The sequence below is a fragment of the Oncorhynchus gorbuscha genome, linkage group LG18, assembly GCF_021184085.1.
Source record: "Oncorhynchus gorbuscha isolate QuinsamMale2020 ecotype Even-year linkage group LG18, OgorEven_v1.0, whole genome shotgun sequence".
Lineage (NCBI taxonomy): Eukaryota > Metazoa > Chordata > Actinopteri > Salmoniformes > Salmonidae > Oncorhynchus > Oncorhynchus gorbuscha.
Window position 1 is genome coordinate 4738019 of NC_060190.1, and position 16755 is coordinate 4754773.

General features: G+C 41.7%; 1 protein-coding gene across 9 annotated transcripts; it reads right to left on the bottom strand.

Moving 5' to 3' along the window:
* Positions 1 to 293: 293 nt before the first annotated feature.
* On the bottom strand, positions 294 to 16346 carry LOC124002716. 9 transcript variants are annotated; one of them, XM_046310414.1, is made up of 15 exons: positions 15627 to 16031; positions 14352 to 14435; positions 14112 to 14245; positions 13381 to 13435; positions 11053 to 11134; positions 5406 to 5533; positions 5077 to 5208; positions 4318 to 4401; positions 3331 to 3480; positions 2899 to 2944; positions 2764 to 2815; positions 2539 to 2668; positions 2108 to 2296; positions 1653 to 1825; positions 296 to 1549 (listed from the first exon to the last, which is right to left on the bottom strand). In XM_046310414.1, the coding sequence occupies exons 3-15, from the start codon at positions 14219 to 14221 to the stop codon at positions 1288 to 1290; spliced, it is 1593 nt and encodes a 530-aa protein (XP_046166370.1). In that variant the 5' UTR covers positions 14222 to 14245; positions 14352 to 14435; positions 15627 to 16031; the 3' UTR covers positions 296 to 1287. The 9 variants fall into 9 exon arrangements, with proteins under 9 accessions (XP_046166367.1, XP_046166368.1, XP_046166370.1 ...); XM_046310417.1 differs by lacking the exons at positions 14352 to 14435; positions 15627 to 16031 and adding exons at positions 11701 to 11830; positions 12535 to 12673 and having other exon boundaries at positions 300 to 1549; positions 14112 to 14176; XM_046310418.1 differs by lacking the exons at positions 14352 to 14435; positions 15627 to 16031 and adding exons at positions 11701 to 11830; positions 12535 to 12676 and having other exon boundaries at positions 300 to 1549; positions 14112 to 14170.
* Positions 16347 to 16755: the final 409 nt, after the last annotated feature.

The following is a 16755-nucleotide window of genomic DNA, read 5'->3' on the forward strand; positions in this document are numbered from 1 at the left end:
TGGCTTGGGACTCCTACGGTTTGCCCTCTTTGCTGCTAGAATCAGCGAACCGGGGCTCGTCGTCCTCGTAGGCTTGTCATTCTCCACACCGGCTGATGGACATTGCTGCATGCTGATACAATGCACCAGCAAATTTCTTTGGTTTAGAGATTGTGCCTCTTGTCTCATAGTTGTCGGTTTTAGACGTGGTAGCAAATTGTTTCAACTCTATAGATTACGTTTAGCTAAAATTAGATCCTCTATTAGCTAGCTACTAACATGGTAGGCTACTGCCTTAATCACTAATCGTGTCACACACAAATATATTTTAAAACAAACATTTAATTGGCAGATTCATTTTTATAAATGTTTCACAATTTGATAATCCCATAAACATATCACCACCAAGGATAGTGGGATTCGGGAGAAGCAGGAATGGGGTGGGGGGCGGGAACAGCAGCAACGCTATGAGCCGGTGGCTGGGATGCCGCGGGTGGTGTAGTAGCCGATCAGGGGCGCCAGAGGGCGGCAACCAATTGTCAAAATGCCTCCCCAAAAATCAAGTGCCGGGCATAATTTTGCCTAGAGGGAGGACCGGCCCTGATCATTGCACCGGAGAGTACATTACCAGTTATAATATACAGTCCTACAAGATCCATTGAGAGATTAATTGAAATTTGAAAAAAAGGAACATGACTAAATCTATGTCTTCTAATTATTTATTTATTCACAACATTGGTTTATATGACAATAGATTTGACAATGGAAAATGTTGCAGTGATTCTGAAACCTGGTAGTGAACTGAAACCTGGTAGACAACATACCAAAATGTTCTATAAATAACAATTTCTAAAAAGTTTTAGACAAAGGGTTCCGTTATGGTTACAACCCTTATGGTCATGTATAGAAACTTCATGGAGAATGATCTCAAAAGGTTATTTATTCTGGTTAATAGCAATGTTATATTTTTAAAATTTAATCGGTTTTTACTATTGTGTCCATTAACAGAATCAAGTATGCTAGCTCTGGAACTGCTCAGGGTCCCTGAGGAGAGAGTTGAGAACTACTGACTGTCAACCAGTCTCACTTCACAAGACACTGACCTTAATCATGTAATCGCATAACATCAAGTCCAATGAGCCGCCACCAACATCAGAAATATCACTGGAACCATCACCCTTCCCAAAGAAGCCTTGAGGAAGCCACATGTTTGTGTGTGTAGGGCTGTCGATTAAGGCAGAGGGGTTGGGTTAAATGCGGAAGACATTTCAGTTGAGCAACTGACCAGGTATCCCCCTTTCCCTTTCTTCAGAGGATGAGATTATTTTCAACTAGCTCATATTTGACCTTGATCACTTCATCCAGCCCTTCATTCAGCTGCTGAGCCACTTCGCGTATCTTTCTCCCAAACTTGGACTCCAATCCCTTCTTCAGCTTCGGGCCACCTTTGCCATCCTCCTTCTGGGTAAAATAGATATCCATGCCTAGAGCAAAGCCTTGGAGCATCCCTGATGCCTTACTGCTGGCATCTATGGCACTGGAACTACCCACTCCTGTCACTATGGCCACCCTGGTTTAGGTTCAGTTTGAAAAACATGCAAATATTAAAAATAAAATAAAAAGCTAATATATTTCCAAACAAGAGTAAATGCAGTATATTATTAAGATCATACCTGACCACTCTGACGGCCTCTGTGTCGACCTCCTGGAGGGTTGAGAGGTTGTGCTTCCTCAGGTGCTCCATGCCCACGTTGATGAACCTCAAGCAGGCTTCAATGTCACCCATCAGGGCCAGGTAGTCCTGGAGGATCAACTCAATCTTCTTCCTGTCCTGTGCACTGCTCACCTAAGAGAGATGAAGAATTTACTTCCTGGAATGAAGAGGAGTTGGACAGTGATGTTATGCACAGTACTTCTCAACATTCGTTTAAGTATCTAAGTTCCGAAGGGAACACTTAGTGAATTTATCTGAGTGAGTTTCATGGGAAACTAACTTGGTCCCCAGGCCAAGTTAAATTCCTGGTGTCTGTCCAATCAAGCATGAACCATATTAATATATTAAGTGTGGCATCATCCTGCAAGTGCTCTATAAATATAGTTTGATTGTGTTTGGATTCTAACAGCTCACTTTGTTAGCAATAGCTGCAGAGGCCCCTGTGACCCCTCCAGCTGCAGCTACACCGACACCGACCACTGTCAAGGCCAGTGATGCCCCTAGGGTGAAGGGGGCGAGGATCACCCCTGCTGCAGCCGCCACCCCTCCAACCGCCCCCGTGGCACCCCCGGTGATGCCAGCAATCTTGGTTCCCTTGGAAACCTTGGATAGAATTAAATTGTTGATTTGAATGGAATGAACTCTAATGGAATTGTAGAATTGTATTTAAATCTGTTTGGGGGTAATTGATGTTAGTTACAGGCTTACATTAAAAATCAAAGGCATTACAAGCGTATACAGTAGTATTCTATAGTGTTCCTACCTTGTCTAAGTAGTCTGTACAGTAGGTCATCATGCTCCTACCCTGTCTACGTTGCCTGTACAGTAGTCTATAGTACTCCTACCTTGTCTAAGTTGTCTGCGATGCTGATGAGGTCAATGATGTGGTTCTTTAGGGTCTCCCCATGCTTAGTCAGGAGGAGGTTGTACAACTGCAATGCATTCTGGAACCGCTGGGCTTTCTCTTTGAACAGTCTAGAAATAGAAGGTCATCAGTATGGAGGTTGGTTAGTGACAGAATATTCAAATGTACACAATTTTGTTAGTTGGGTCTAAACTAAATAACTTACTTTGCTTCTCCCTTCTTGGCCAGTTTAGGGTCTTTAGACAGATCGTTCCATGCTAAAAAGGCAGAGGAAAATATTAAAGTTGCACCTAAACTATGCTGGAAATTACAAAGTACATTTTGAAGCTGTGATGCTCACGTTCACTTTTCACCTTCTCCCACCATTCCATCAGACCATCTGCATCCTGATGGAAGAATTCAATGAAAGGGAGAAATGCGAATGACAAATGGTTGTGGTCAAATTGTCAATAGTGATGATTCTTTGGGAGTTTCTGTATGTAACAAACCCACATGTATGTAAATAATATAACACACAATGTATTGATGAGCTGTTCATGGTTATTCATAGGCCCAACAGCCGCTAGTGGTTGTGGTTTCATTCCTGTCTTTTGACCACTTAGGGCAGTTTAGGCTAGGTTTTACAGTGTATGGTGAAATATCCAGTCAATTCTGATCGTGGATCAGTTTAGCATACCCCCCCCCTAATTGTTACTGTTAGGACTGGGGAAGTGGAAGCTGATCCTAGATCTATACCCAGGGGAATCATCACGGAGCAGGTTCACGGTCATACCTTGATGTTATCTTTTTCCTCTTCACTAATGCTGCTTTTTGAGAGTGTTTTGATTCTGCCTTTCAGAGGGAGTGACTGCTTTAACGGCAATGGAGGAGGTGGCCTTACACAGTGAACATAGGTTGCACATATCCGTTGTTGAACTGTTACCTAAAACAATAGAAATACAAGAAACTTTTTCTCAGGACACTTTGTAATAAAGGATGACACGTCGGGCCGGTTTGCCAGATTAAGATCAAGCCTAGTCCTAGTAAAAACTCTTTCAAAAGAGAATCTACATTGAGAATGGTTCCGTGTGGCACAGTTGGTAGAGCATGGTGCTTGCAACAATAGGGGTGTGGGTTTGATTCCAATGAAGGAAAAAAAAGTTGCTCTTGTCCAGAGCGTATGCTACATTTTTAAAAAGCATTATTTGGACTAGGCTTAATCTGGGTCTGGGAAATCAGGCTGGTCTCAGAATAGATCTAACATAGTAAACTAAAATCAGTGGCACTCAAAGGTATATGATATGCAATGTTTGGTATGGTTACATAAGACAGAAGGTTACTTAAGGCAAAAACGAAAGGAGCATGGATGGGTTGGCGTATAAAGGGAATGTTGAGCAACCCAAAATGTCCATGTTCAAATCGCCTCATGGACAACTTAGCAACTACATGCTACTTTGCAACTAGTTAGCTAACCTTTACTCCTAGTCTAGCAAACAGACATCTAGCTAACGTTAGCATTAGCCACCTAGCCAATGTCAGCCACCACAAATTGGAATATAACATATATGTATTGCAATTTGTAACATATTGTAATCCATAACATATGAAGTGAACGACGGCCATCCACAAATCAATACATATCATACTAATTTGAGTGTCCCCGATATTTGTTTACTGTTACATCCACCCCCAAGTCCAGGAAACCGGCCCTTGAAGTATAATGTGAAAAACGTAAAAACAGTATTTGAAGCTGGCTGACTGATCCCTTCAGTTGTCATACCGTAGGAGTCTCATGCGTAGCAAAAACCTCTTCATAGATGTAGTCATTGGATTCTTCTCTGTCAACGAAGGCAGGTGACCCAAACTGGAAGAACAAGGTACAGCTCGGAAAACCAAGCATTAGTGTTGTGATTAAATACTGTATTCTCCGTATAGCTCATTCTAATATTTATACTACTGTACATTGTAGTTACACCATTTATACACACCACATATGTATTCTATACTGGATTCTTGACAGCTCACTGTAATATGCCTACTGCTGTAATATGCCTACTGCTGTAATATGCCTACTGCTGTAATATGCCTACTGCTGTAATATGCCTACTGCTGTAATATACCTACTGCTGTAATATACCTACTGCTGTAATATGCCTACTGCTGTAATATGCCTACTGCTGTACTATATCTACTGCTGTACTATATCTACTGCTGTACTATATCTACTGCTGTACTATATCTACTGCTGTACTATATCTACTGCTGTACTATATCTACTGCTGTACTCTGTCATTCTTAGTATATTGTGGAAGTTATCCCGATATACGTACATACATAGATTGCATTTGGATTGCCGTTCCAGTGTTATTTAATTGGATTCGTTGAGACAATCCTTACTTGTTTGGCATTATACTCCATTGTTAGGAGTAACATAAGCATTTCGCCGCACACGTTTTAACATCTTCTAAACTGTGTACGCGACCAATACACAATTATTTGATTTAAGCTTAGTGTTAAACATCTGTTCTCTCTGTCTCACCGTACGAGTTTCCTGCGTAGCCAAAACCTTTTGATAGAGAGGGTGAACGGAGTCCTCCCTGTAAATGACGGCAGGCGGGCCAACAGGACAACACACCACCAGCTGCTTGTTCGGGTCCTCTTTAGCTTCAAACTGAAACATAACATTCAAGTCATATTCAGAGACCGTGCACTTTGACCTAAATTCTAACTTCCGCTCAAGAAAAAAAATGTCCACTTAGTTGTAGTTAAATGTCAGCGGGAGACAGAGAAAATGCAACATAAGTGGAAGTTAGGATTCACTCTCTCTGTATATGAAAGAGAAGTGTGTTGCTGCACCAGATGAGATACCTTCTTAATGAATTCAGACACACTCCCCCCATCCGGAGGGTCACAACCACCTTCTTGTGGAGGATTCCTTCCCACCGACCACTTATTCTGGGTCACAGGGGGCGGTTTCTGGGCGGAGCCTCTGGCTTCTAAGATGTCAGTTACAACAAATAAAATAGTGTCACATCATAGTTATATATATACACACACACACACACACACACACGGTACAAAACATGAAGAACATCTTCCTAATACTGAGTTGTACCCCCCTCACCCATTTTGCCCTCAGAACAGCCTCAATTAATCTGGACTCCGCTGCCTCCCCAGTTGTGTCAAGTTGGCTGGATGTCCTTGGGTGGTGGACCATTGATACACATGGGAAACTGTTGATCTTGAAAAACCCAGCAGCGTTGTAGTTCTTGACATAAACCAGTGAACCTGGCACCTGCTACCATACCCCTTTCAAAAGGCACAACTTTTGTCAAGACCATTCACCCTCTGAATGGGACGCATACAGTCGTGGCCAAAAGTTGAGAATGACAAATATTAATTTTCAAAGTTTGCTGCTTCAGTGTCTTTAGATATTTTTGGCAGATGTTATTATGAAATACTGAAGTATAATTACAAGCATTTCATAAGTGTCAAAGGCTTTGATTGACAATTACATAAAGTTGATGCAAACAATATTTGCAGGGTTAACCCTTCTTTTTCAAGACCTCTGCAATCCGCCCTGGCATGCTGTCAATTAACTTTCTGGGCCACATCCGGAATGATGGCAGCCCATTCTGGCATAAACAATGCTTGGAGTGTCAGAATTTGTGGGCTTTTGTTTGTCCACCCACCTCTTGAGGATTGACCACAAGTTTTCAATGGGATTTTCCTGGCCATGGACCCAAAATATCAATATTTTGTTCCCCGAGCCACTTAGTTATACCTTATGGCAAGGTGCTCCATCATGCTGGAAAAGGCATCGTTCATCACCAAACTGTTCCTGGATGGTTGGGAGAAGTTGCTCTCGGGGGATGTGTTGGTACCATTCTTTATTCATGGCTGTGTTCTTAGGCAAAATTGTAAATGAGCCCACTCTTGGCTGAGAAGCAACCCCACACATGAAAGGTCTCAGGATGCTTTACTGTTGGCATGACACAGGACTGATGGTAGCTCTCACCTTGTCTTCTCCGAACAAGCTTTTTTCCGGATGCCCCAAACAATCAGAAAGGGGATTCATCAGAGAAGATGACTTTACCCCAGTCCTCAGCAGTCCAATCCCTGTACCTTTTGCAGAATATCAGTCTGTCCCTGACGTTTGTCCCAGAAAGAAGTGGTTTCTTTGCTGCCCTTCTTGATGCCAGGCCATCCTCCAAAAGTATTTGCCTCACTGTGCGTGCAGATGCACTCACACCTGCCTGCTGCCATTCCTGAGCAAGCTCTGTACTGGTGGTGCCCTGATCCCGCAGCTGAATCAACTTCAGGAGACGGTCCTGGCACTTGCTGGACATTCTGGGGCGCCCTGAAGCCTTCATCACAACAATTGAACCGCTCTCCTTGAAGTTCTTGATGATCCGATAAATGTTTGATTTAGGTGCAATCTTACTGGTTGCAATATCCTTGCCTGTGAAGCCCTTTTTGTGCAAAGCAATGATGACGGCATGTGTTTCCTTGCAGGTAACCATGGTTGACAGAGGAACAACAATGATTCCAAGCATCACCCTCCTTTTGAAGCTTCCAGTCTGTTATTCAAACTCAATCAGCATGACGGAGTGATCCCCAGCCTTGTCCTTGTCAACACTCACCTGTGTTAACGAAATAATCACTGACATGTCAGCTGGTCCTTTTGTAGCAGGGCTGAAATGCAGTGGAAATGTTTTGGGGGATTCAGTTCATTTGCATGGCAAAGAGGGACTTTGCAATTCATCTGATCACGCTTCATAACATTCTGGAGTATATGCAAATTGCCATCATACAAACTGAGGCAGCAGACTTTGTGAAAATTAGTATTTGTGTCACTCTCAAAACTTTTGGCCACGACTGTACACAATCCATGTCTCAAGACATTTAAAGCAATCTTATTTAACCTGTCCCCCATGCTTCCCTTCACTGTTTGAAGTGGATTTAACAAGTGACATCAATAAGGAATCATAGCTTTAACCTGGATAGTCTATGTAGTGGAAAGAGCAGATGTTTATAATGTTTTGTACACAGTGTGTTCAGAAAGTATTCACACCCCTAGCCATTTAAGTCTTGCCATAGATTTAAGCCAATTGAAGTAAAAACTGTCAACTACAGTAGGCCACTCAGAAACATTCAAAGTTGTCTTGGTAAACCACTCCAGTATATATTTGGCCTTGTGTTTTAGGTTATTGTCCTGCTCAAAGAGGTGAATTTGTCCCTGTTGAAAAGCAGACTGAACAAGCTTTTCCTCTAAGATTTTGCCTGTTATTAGCTCAATTCCATTTATTTTAAGAAATCCCTAGTCTTTGCCGATGACATGGATACCCATAAATAATGCAGCCACCATGCTTGAAAATATGAAGAGTGGTACTCAGTGATGTGGTGTTGGATTTGCCCCAAACATAATGCTTTGCATTCAGAACCGATGTTCCCTCGGAGCTGCATGCCTGCGCCAGCGCACAGCTCCCCCGGGACTGCAGCGCAGAAGAAATATCAGTGCACACAGAGAAGCATGAGATTGAACATCACTCAATTTTCTCCAGTTTTCCCCCTTAGTGTTACATATCCACATTTCCCCTTTACTGTGGGAGTTGTGATAGAATCAACACAATATTAGCCACTTTCAATTTAACATACCGAAATAAAAAACAATCTATGCAAGAGATTGTTGTAGGCAGAATGCATCAAAGTAGAATTCTATAGCATTGACAGGCACGACCCATACTCTACAGAGACCCGTGCGCCATAACCAGATCAGAGCTGCAGTAGGCCTATATGCAAACAGAGTCATTGCCATATATAGATCTGTGCCATTCACTTTGAACTGGACTGTGTTTACAGCATGAGCGGTCATAGAGCATTGCAAGTCTAACCTGTTTTGTAGAGTAGATGCGCTTGAAATCAAAGCGAGAGCTACATATAGTGACAATGCATTTTATTTTGTAAAGTGGCTTCGTGTATCAAACACCAGAACATTCAGTCACCTTGTCTGAAGGACAAGTGGATAAACAGGTTAATGTCAAACCCTGAATTTTTTTCTCCAAATTTCTCATGGAATGTAGGCCTACATTGAACACCACACATTAGCTGCTACTGTAGGCTGTATGATAGAACAGCTATTTCCATGTTAAAATGTAATGGGATACATAGTCTTCATTGTAAGCCCCTCTAGTAGGCCTTCATTATAATGAAATAGTCACAGTAGCCTACTTGACCACTTTAGTTTTAAGTGGGTACAGCCTCAGTGTTCTGCACTCAGCAGACCAGACATACTCACTGATGCTACTCTCTGCCTATTGTCTACTTAGCTTATTCCAGCCCGTCTATAGTCTACTTAGCTTATTCCAGCCCGTCTATAGTCTACTTAGATGGGCATGAATAAGCTATTGTCTACTTAGCTTATTCACGCCCGTCTATTGTCTACTTAGCTTATTCACGCCCGTCTATTGTCTACTTAGCTTATTCACGCCCGTCTATTGTCTACTTAGCTTATTCACGCCCGTCTATTGTCTACTTAGCTTATTCACGTTAAATTGAGTCTATTGTCTACGGATTTTTAGCTTATTCACGCCCGTCTTGTCTCTTAGCTTATTCACGCCCTTATTGTCACGCCCGTCTATTGTCTTATTACGCCCGTCTATTGTCTACTTAGCTTATTCACGCCCGTCTATTGTCTACTTAGCTTATTCACGCCCGTCTATTGTCTACTTAGCTTATTCACGCCCGTCTATTGTCTACTTAGCTTATTCACGCCCGTCTATTGTCTACTTAGCTTATTCCATCTATTGTTATTCATTCCAGCCCGTCTATTGTCTACTTAGCTTATTCCAGCCCGTCTATTGTCTACTTAGCTTATTCCAGCCCGTCTATTGTCTACTTAGCTTATTCCAGCCTGTCTATTGTCTACTTAGCTTATTCATGCCCGTCTCAAAATACAACGTAAACAGTGTATGATCGCTGGATGATTCGCTGCCCATTTAAGCACAAAAAAAAGCTTTTCAAAGATGTCCAGAAATGCACACGTTTTGTGCTCTTGTAGGAAACAATCACTCCCCCATTGCTGACTACAAATTACCTAGAACTGGGCTGATAACCAATGATACTTTCCTAGTTTTGAACATGTGTTGCTACATGTACCTCAAAACAAGCCATTTACTCTTGCGTGGTTCGTTTTGCGTCGGTATGCTGCATTGAAAATGGCTAATAGTGTTGATTCAATCACAATTCAAACAGTAGAGAGAAAGGTTTTTAGTGTTAACGGGGAAACAGACAGTTCAGTGAAGTTGTCTTGCGTCGCTGCTTACAGAGAAAGTCTGAATATATGCTAGATTTTTTGTTCTATGTTATTTTTAGCATTACGTTGTTATTGATTTCTGCAATGTTGGGGTTAGACCTTCAAGAAAGGCATTTCACACATCTACCAGCTCTCACGTCAGAATTAGATGTTCCTCCATGTTTCTCAAACAGCAACTTCTGAATGGTTAAGGTTAGGCATTCACTCTGAATGGTTTAAGGTTAGGCATTCACTCTGTTTAAGGTTAGGCATTCACTCTGAATGGTTTAGGTTAGGTCTAGGCATTCACTCTGAATGGTTTAAGGTTAGGCATTCACTCTGAATGAATGGCATTTTGAATGGTTTAAGGTTAGGCATTCACTCTGAATGGTTTAAGGTTAGGTGAATGGTTTAAGGTTAGGCATTCACTCTGAATGGTTTAAGGTTAGGCATCTGAATGGTTTAAGGTTAGGCATTCACTCTGAATGGTTTAAGGTTAGGCATTCACTCTGAATGGTTTAAGGTTAGGCATTCACTCTGAATGGTTTAAGGTTAGGCATTCACTCAGGTTAGGCATTCACTCTGAATGGTTTAAGGTTAGGCATTCACTCTGAATGGTTTAAGGTTAGGCATTCACTCTGAATGGTTTAAGGTTAGGCATTCACTCTGAATGGTTTAAGGTTAGGCATTCACTCTGAATGGTTTAAGGTTAGGCATTCACTCTGAATGGTTTAAGGTTAGGCATTCACTCTGAATGGTTTAAGGTTAGGCATTCACTCTGAATGGTTTAAGGTTAGGCATTCACTCTGAATGGTTTAAGGTTAGGCATTCACTCTGAATGGTTTAAGGTTAGGCATTCACTCTGAATGGTTTAGGTTAGGCATTCACTCTGAATGGTTTAAGGTTAGGCATTCACTCTGAATGGTTTAAGGTTAGGCATTCACTCTGAATGGTTTAATAGGCATTCACTCTGAATGGTTTAAGGTTAGGCATTTCACATTCTGAATGGTTATGGCTTAAAACTAAAATACAGAAAATGACTATTGTTGGATTCGAACATGAAGCCTTTGGCATCAGGGGCAGATGCTTACGCCATCCCCAACGCCCTAGTAAAACTGAAACCTTCTTGAAAGTAACAGCGCTCACTGTTGCCCCTAGTGGCCAGGTTCCACTTCATTTCCCAACATCCTCAGACATTGAATACTGACTTTGAATACTGACCATAGCTCCATCTCCTCTGGGGCTTACTCTCCTCAGGCTTGCTCATATTGATTTTCCTGGGGTGGGGCACTGGAGGTGGAGGCTGTGGGTGAAGAATGTATGGGGGGTGTTAAGATTCATACTGTATGAGAGCAAAGTAAAAGAGAAGAATGCATGTTGCTGCATCAGATGAGATGCCTTCAGACACTCCATCCTGAGGGTCACAACCACCTTCTTGTGGAGGACTCTCAACTATCTATTATTCTGGGCCACAGGGGGCAGCTTCTGGGCCATTCCTGGGTTCTAAGAATTCACATTTACAATAACAGTTTCACACTATAGTTATATAGTGTACATCATGGTATACCACTGCAGTTCTAATATAAATACATTTGAGTCCATTTATATTTCAAACCATAGGTCTCTCAGAGAAGAGTTAGGTGGAGAGCCATGGTGGATGTCCTACGCTCCCCAGGGGGCCAAGAGGATGAAGTCAGGTGAGTTATACCATAGTTAAAACTGCAGTTCAAATAGTAAGGAATGCAAGTCAATAGCCGTGTCAAAAGTAGTGCACTATATACGGAATAGGATCCCAAATGGCTCCTATTCCCTACATAGTGCACTTCTTTTGACCAGGGCTCATGTTGTCAATGGTTGACAGTCTCTTACTCTGCCTTCACCAAGCCCTGGGACAGATGGGTCTGGGGGGAGAGGGACCATAACTCCATCTCCTCTGGGGATCACTCTCCTCAGGCTTGCCCATACAGATGTTCCTGGGGTGGGACACCAGAGGTGGAGGCTGTGGGTGGAGGAGGGGGGGGGGGGGGTTAAGAACGTATTGGTGGGTGTGAAATAGAAGCTGAGGCGGCTGATCGGACAGTGAGGAGACAGGACAAGTTGGCCAATAAACCTTGTACAGAAAATAACAGGACATTGACATAAATACTTTAATAAATCAAAAGGTACTCCGTATACTAGCCAGGCAACAACTCTTGGCCTTTAAGAAAACTCAGGTATGACTGTACTCTACCCAACCTGTTACCTGCCCAGCCTGCTCTCCCGCCAGCAAAGACCAACTGAGCACTTAACTCCCAGTAGGAATGTTCCATCATGATATCCCCAAAACACATCTACCATAAATGCATAATTTATCTTAAGTAACATGTTATCAATGCAATAGTTTTAAACTCTGCCTAAATATGTTTTTTTTATTTTTTATTTTGCAGTGGAGAAGGAACCATGGATGTAATTGCCTTGTCTATCCAGTTGGACGAGACATTTCAGCTGTTGACACTGCGCCTTGCCATTCCACCTCTTTCACTTTCAGTCTGACTTTTTGCATTTAGATTGTGTGAAACAAAATGCATTTATCATGACACAAAGATAGCTGCAAACATCTGTCAAACACTGTTGCTGCACAATGTTAGTTTCAACTTTAAATTATAAGCATATCAATTGCACTTCAGTCATAAAACTCCACAGGTAAATGAAAAAGTATCTTACCTTTGCCATCTCAGATATACCAGTATTCCCCCGTCTGAATGTCTCTGGATATTGGTCTTGTCCTAAAGCACGGTTTACCTCATACACTTCCTCTCCTTTCTCCACTCACAATAGGAGAGACTTCTTTGTGTGCATCAATCTACTATTCGGAGGGCAGTGCTTAGAAAAGCAGGTTTTTCTGCATCAACTTGATAACACCATGCAACAGAGATTACAGAGTCAGTTATGCAGCGTTTCCCCCAACCCTGGAGTAGCCCAAATAGTACACATTTTTCTTGTAACCCTGGACACGCACACCTGTTTCAACTTGTCAACTAATCATCAGGCCCTCAAAGAGTTGAGTGAGGTGTGTTTGTCCAGGGCTATAATAAACTGTATTGTTGGTGGTACTGGAGGACCAGGGTTGGGAAACACTGCCATATAACTGTAATCCCCAGTGCAGTTATACGGTACACTTTTACAAGGCCCATTGAGAGATTCAGTGAAATGAATATGACTAAATCTATTCTCTTTTAATGATTTGGTTCACAACGATAGATTGGACGATGAAACATGGTAGCCATTCTGATGCACAACTGAACCAGACTGAATGTACCCAGTTGGTCTCACTAATGCAGGGTCTCCCAGACCAGGGGTGGGTGCGAGAGGAAATGTGCACTTGGTTCATAGAACCGGGGTTACATTAGTAAACTCTGGTTGTCACTAGTTGAGGTTGTAATAAACAAACAGAGCTTTATGTTCTTCCTGTGTAGAGACAGTGTACTTTTACATTGAAAAAGAAAATGCCACTTGGGGCAAATTTCCCATTTAGAGCTGACTGACTGAAATACTTTTATTTTGTCTCACCGAACACATTTCCTGTGTAGCTGAACTGGACTCCTCTCTGTCAACAGAAGGTGGCCTGAGAGGAGTAAAAAAGTTATTCAAGTAATTTCAGAGACCATTGCACTCTGGGGAGAAATGTAACTTCCACTCAAGTAGAATGGTCACTTAGCCATGCATTTAGCCATGCATTGATGTCAATGGGAGACAAAGTGAAAATACAGTTCAAACAAAGGAATTTAAGACCATGTACAGTGAGAATATAAAACATTATGAACACCTCTTTCCATACATAGCTTTCACCTGGTCAGTCTGCGACCCCTTATTGATGTCACATGTTAAAATCACTTCAAATTAATGTAGATGAACCAGAGGAGTCAAGTTAAAAAGGATTAAAAATGATTTTTAAGCCTTGAGACATGGATTGTGTATGTGTGACATTGAGGGTGAATGTGTAAGACAAAATATTTAAGTGTCTTTGAACAAGGTTTGGTAGTAGGTGCCAGGCGTACCGGTTTGTGTCAAGAATTTTAACGGTGCTGGGTTTTTCCACACTCAATTTCTGTGTGTATCAATAATGCTCCGCCACCCGAAGGACATCCAGACAACTTGACAACCATTGGAGTCAACATGGGACCGCATCCCTGTGGAACGCTTGATACCTTGTAGAGTCCATAGCCTGACAAATTGAAGCTGTTCTGAGGGCAGAGGGGGTGGGTTGATTTGAATCTCTTGAGTTATGGACAGTGTCTTACCCTGCCTTCACCAACCCCTGGGTCAAGTGTATCTGAGATACAGAGGGCGAACCAATTCTCCATCTCATCAGGGGGTCACTCTCCTCAGGGTTGCCCAGAAAGCTTTTCATTGGGTGGGGCACCAGAGGTGAAGACTGTTGGAGGAGTGGGACTGGGTTTCTGAACATTTCTACATAATGTGGATGCTCTACCAGGATTACAGAATCTTGAATGAAATGTGAATAATGATAATATACTAACCTCCCCTGTTATTGGTGAGAGGTTAGCATGTCTCGGGGGTATGATATTTGTGCCTCAACTTTCTTACTCCTTATACAGGATTATCTGTAATTATACTAGCATCAACATTATGTAGAAATGTTCAGAAACATTCTATTCACAAAATTGACTCCAAAATGATAATACATAATTGACCATCATTTACATTGGGCACAAAATAATCTGAAACAACAAAAACAAATAGCAAATGCATCCAACAAGTTTGTAGAGTCACAAGCTTGATGTAGTTATTGTGTTTTAGGAATATGGGGCCAAATCAATTATGAATATGAACCCTGGATTGGTGATGCTGTGCGTTATGAGCCATTGAAAGGCTTTGAAGCAAAAGGTCAACCATAATGGCACTCCCCAGTAGGTGCAGTCTACCATAGGAAGGAATGGAATTCTACAGTATTTACATTAAATATGCCATGTATTTAAGGGTATTATTATTATTATTATGGTGACCGATGCTTGATAAATAAACGTATTCTCGCTCTTACCCAAAATAATCTAATCATGTAGCCTAGATTAGTTTACCCGTGTTGCATCTGCGCGCAGTTGGCTAATGATGGGTCGATCTCGAACAGACGGCTCTTTCTGAGCCGATTGTTTTGGTGAACGTCGTTGGCCGAATCGAATCGGTAGAAGAGTCGTTCATAAAATACCGGATGCACTCCTGATTTGTATCAGAAAATAAAACGTTACAATAACTGTAATAGGCCTAGCTGAGTTTCAACAAATGCCTGAACTCAATTGTTTGTCCATGCAAGTAATGTTTTACAAAAAAAAACACATTCTGACCCATCTTTAAAATAGCTGCCAGAAGAAAGTCACACAAAATAAGAAAATATAACTACAAATAAGTCAAGTACTTAAAGTCAATATCGGATTGATTTGACAAGTTCAGTATCTTCATCCATCGCAAACAGCTTCGATAACCGTTACTACTGTAATCTAAATATATTGGTAATTAGACAACTTCTAAATATTATGCAGCAAAAACAGCGACATCGGATTTTAGTAACCTTATGGGCCTGTTGGGGCACAAGTCAATTCGGATTTGACGAATATCTACTTTGTTTGACCATCTTTTTTGAACGGCCGCTAACGAAGGCGTTCTATGTCCCACGGTCTGTATTCCATCTACTGCACGTATGGTACATTTCCAAATATTCTCATTCAGTCAACACATTAATTGTTAAATCAAACCAGCCTCGGAGTCCTACTATTCCACAGACAAGACAAGGCCCTTACCATTTCAGATGTCAGTCTTTTGTCACAAAGCAGTTTCTCATTGATCGACTCCCAACAGAGAGGAGACTGGTTCATTTATGTTCTGCACCTGCGATATACTTATTCTGGGGGCAGTGCCATCAAACGTTGATAGTTTTTAGCTAACTCTTTCCCTGACCTTAACCTAATCCTCCTAACCAGAGCCAGATAGAGGCTACAACCCATAGGAATCTCCACCCAGTTGACTATTTTAAAAGGGTGGAATCCCTCAATGGCACTGCTCATGCTAAAACTGCATTTTGGCTGCTAGAGGCCTCTATCATTCTCTATGGCCCACCTCTTAGTACATGTCACTGGGTGGGAGTGTGATGCCTTTAAAACTCACTGTTACATTGTTTGACCTCACTGTGCTTGCACCATATGTAATTATGATGTTAGCCTACCTCCATCCAGAGCCATGTAGGCTATTAAGGCTGTGTTTACACAGGCAGGCCAATTCAGATATATTTCTTACACTAATTGGTCTTTTGACCAGTCACATCAGATCTTTTTACATCGGATCATTTTTCAGAGATGATAGGTCAAAAGACCAATTCGTGAAAAAAAACACAGCCATTGAATCTGATCTTTTGACTTCCGATTTATACCACATCCATATGTGGATCTCAATCCGGGTACGAACCCAATCCTCCATAGATCTCGCCAGCTTGTAGTCCTAAAAAAACAGAAATGAGTTACCTGTGCTTCGTTCAGCCATTCCTATGGGGAAAATTAATTGGCAAAGAATAGGGTTTTGGGATAAATTACGAAAAATAAGGTCTGAGGTTAACACAGGCTTAGGAGATCTTATACGTTTTGTTCTATGAGATAACATCCGTCAGTTAACATGACCTTTATGAATTATGAAGCCTTATGTGCTTTATATGATTATATAAATGATTCAAAATTTACAAAAAAAAGTGACGTTAGCTGATAAAGATTATCATAGAACAAAACGTATAAGATCTCCTAAGCCTGCATTTACCACAGACCTTATTTTCGGTGTTTATCCAAAAACTCCATTCATTTTACAACACGGACGTCACGCGACTCTTGGCTGTAGTAAGAAAGCCATCGCCACCCAAATAACATCTTCAAGAATCATTATAAT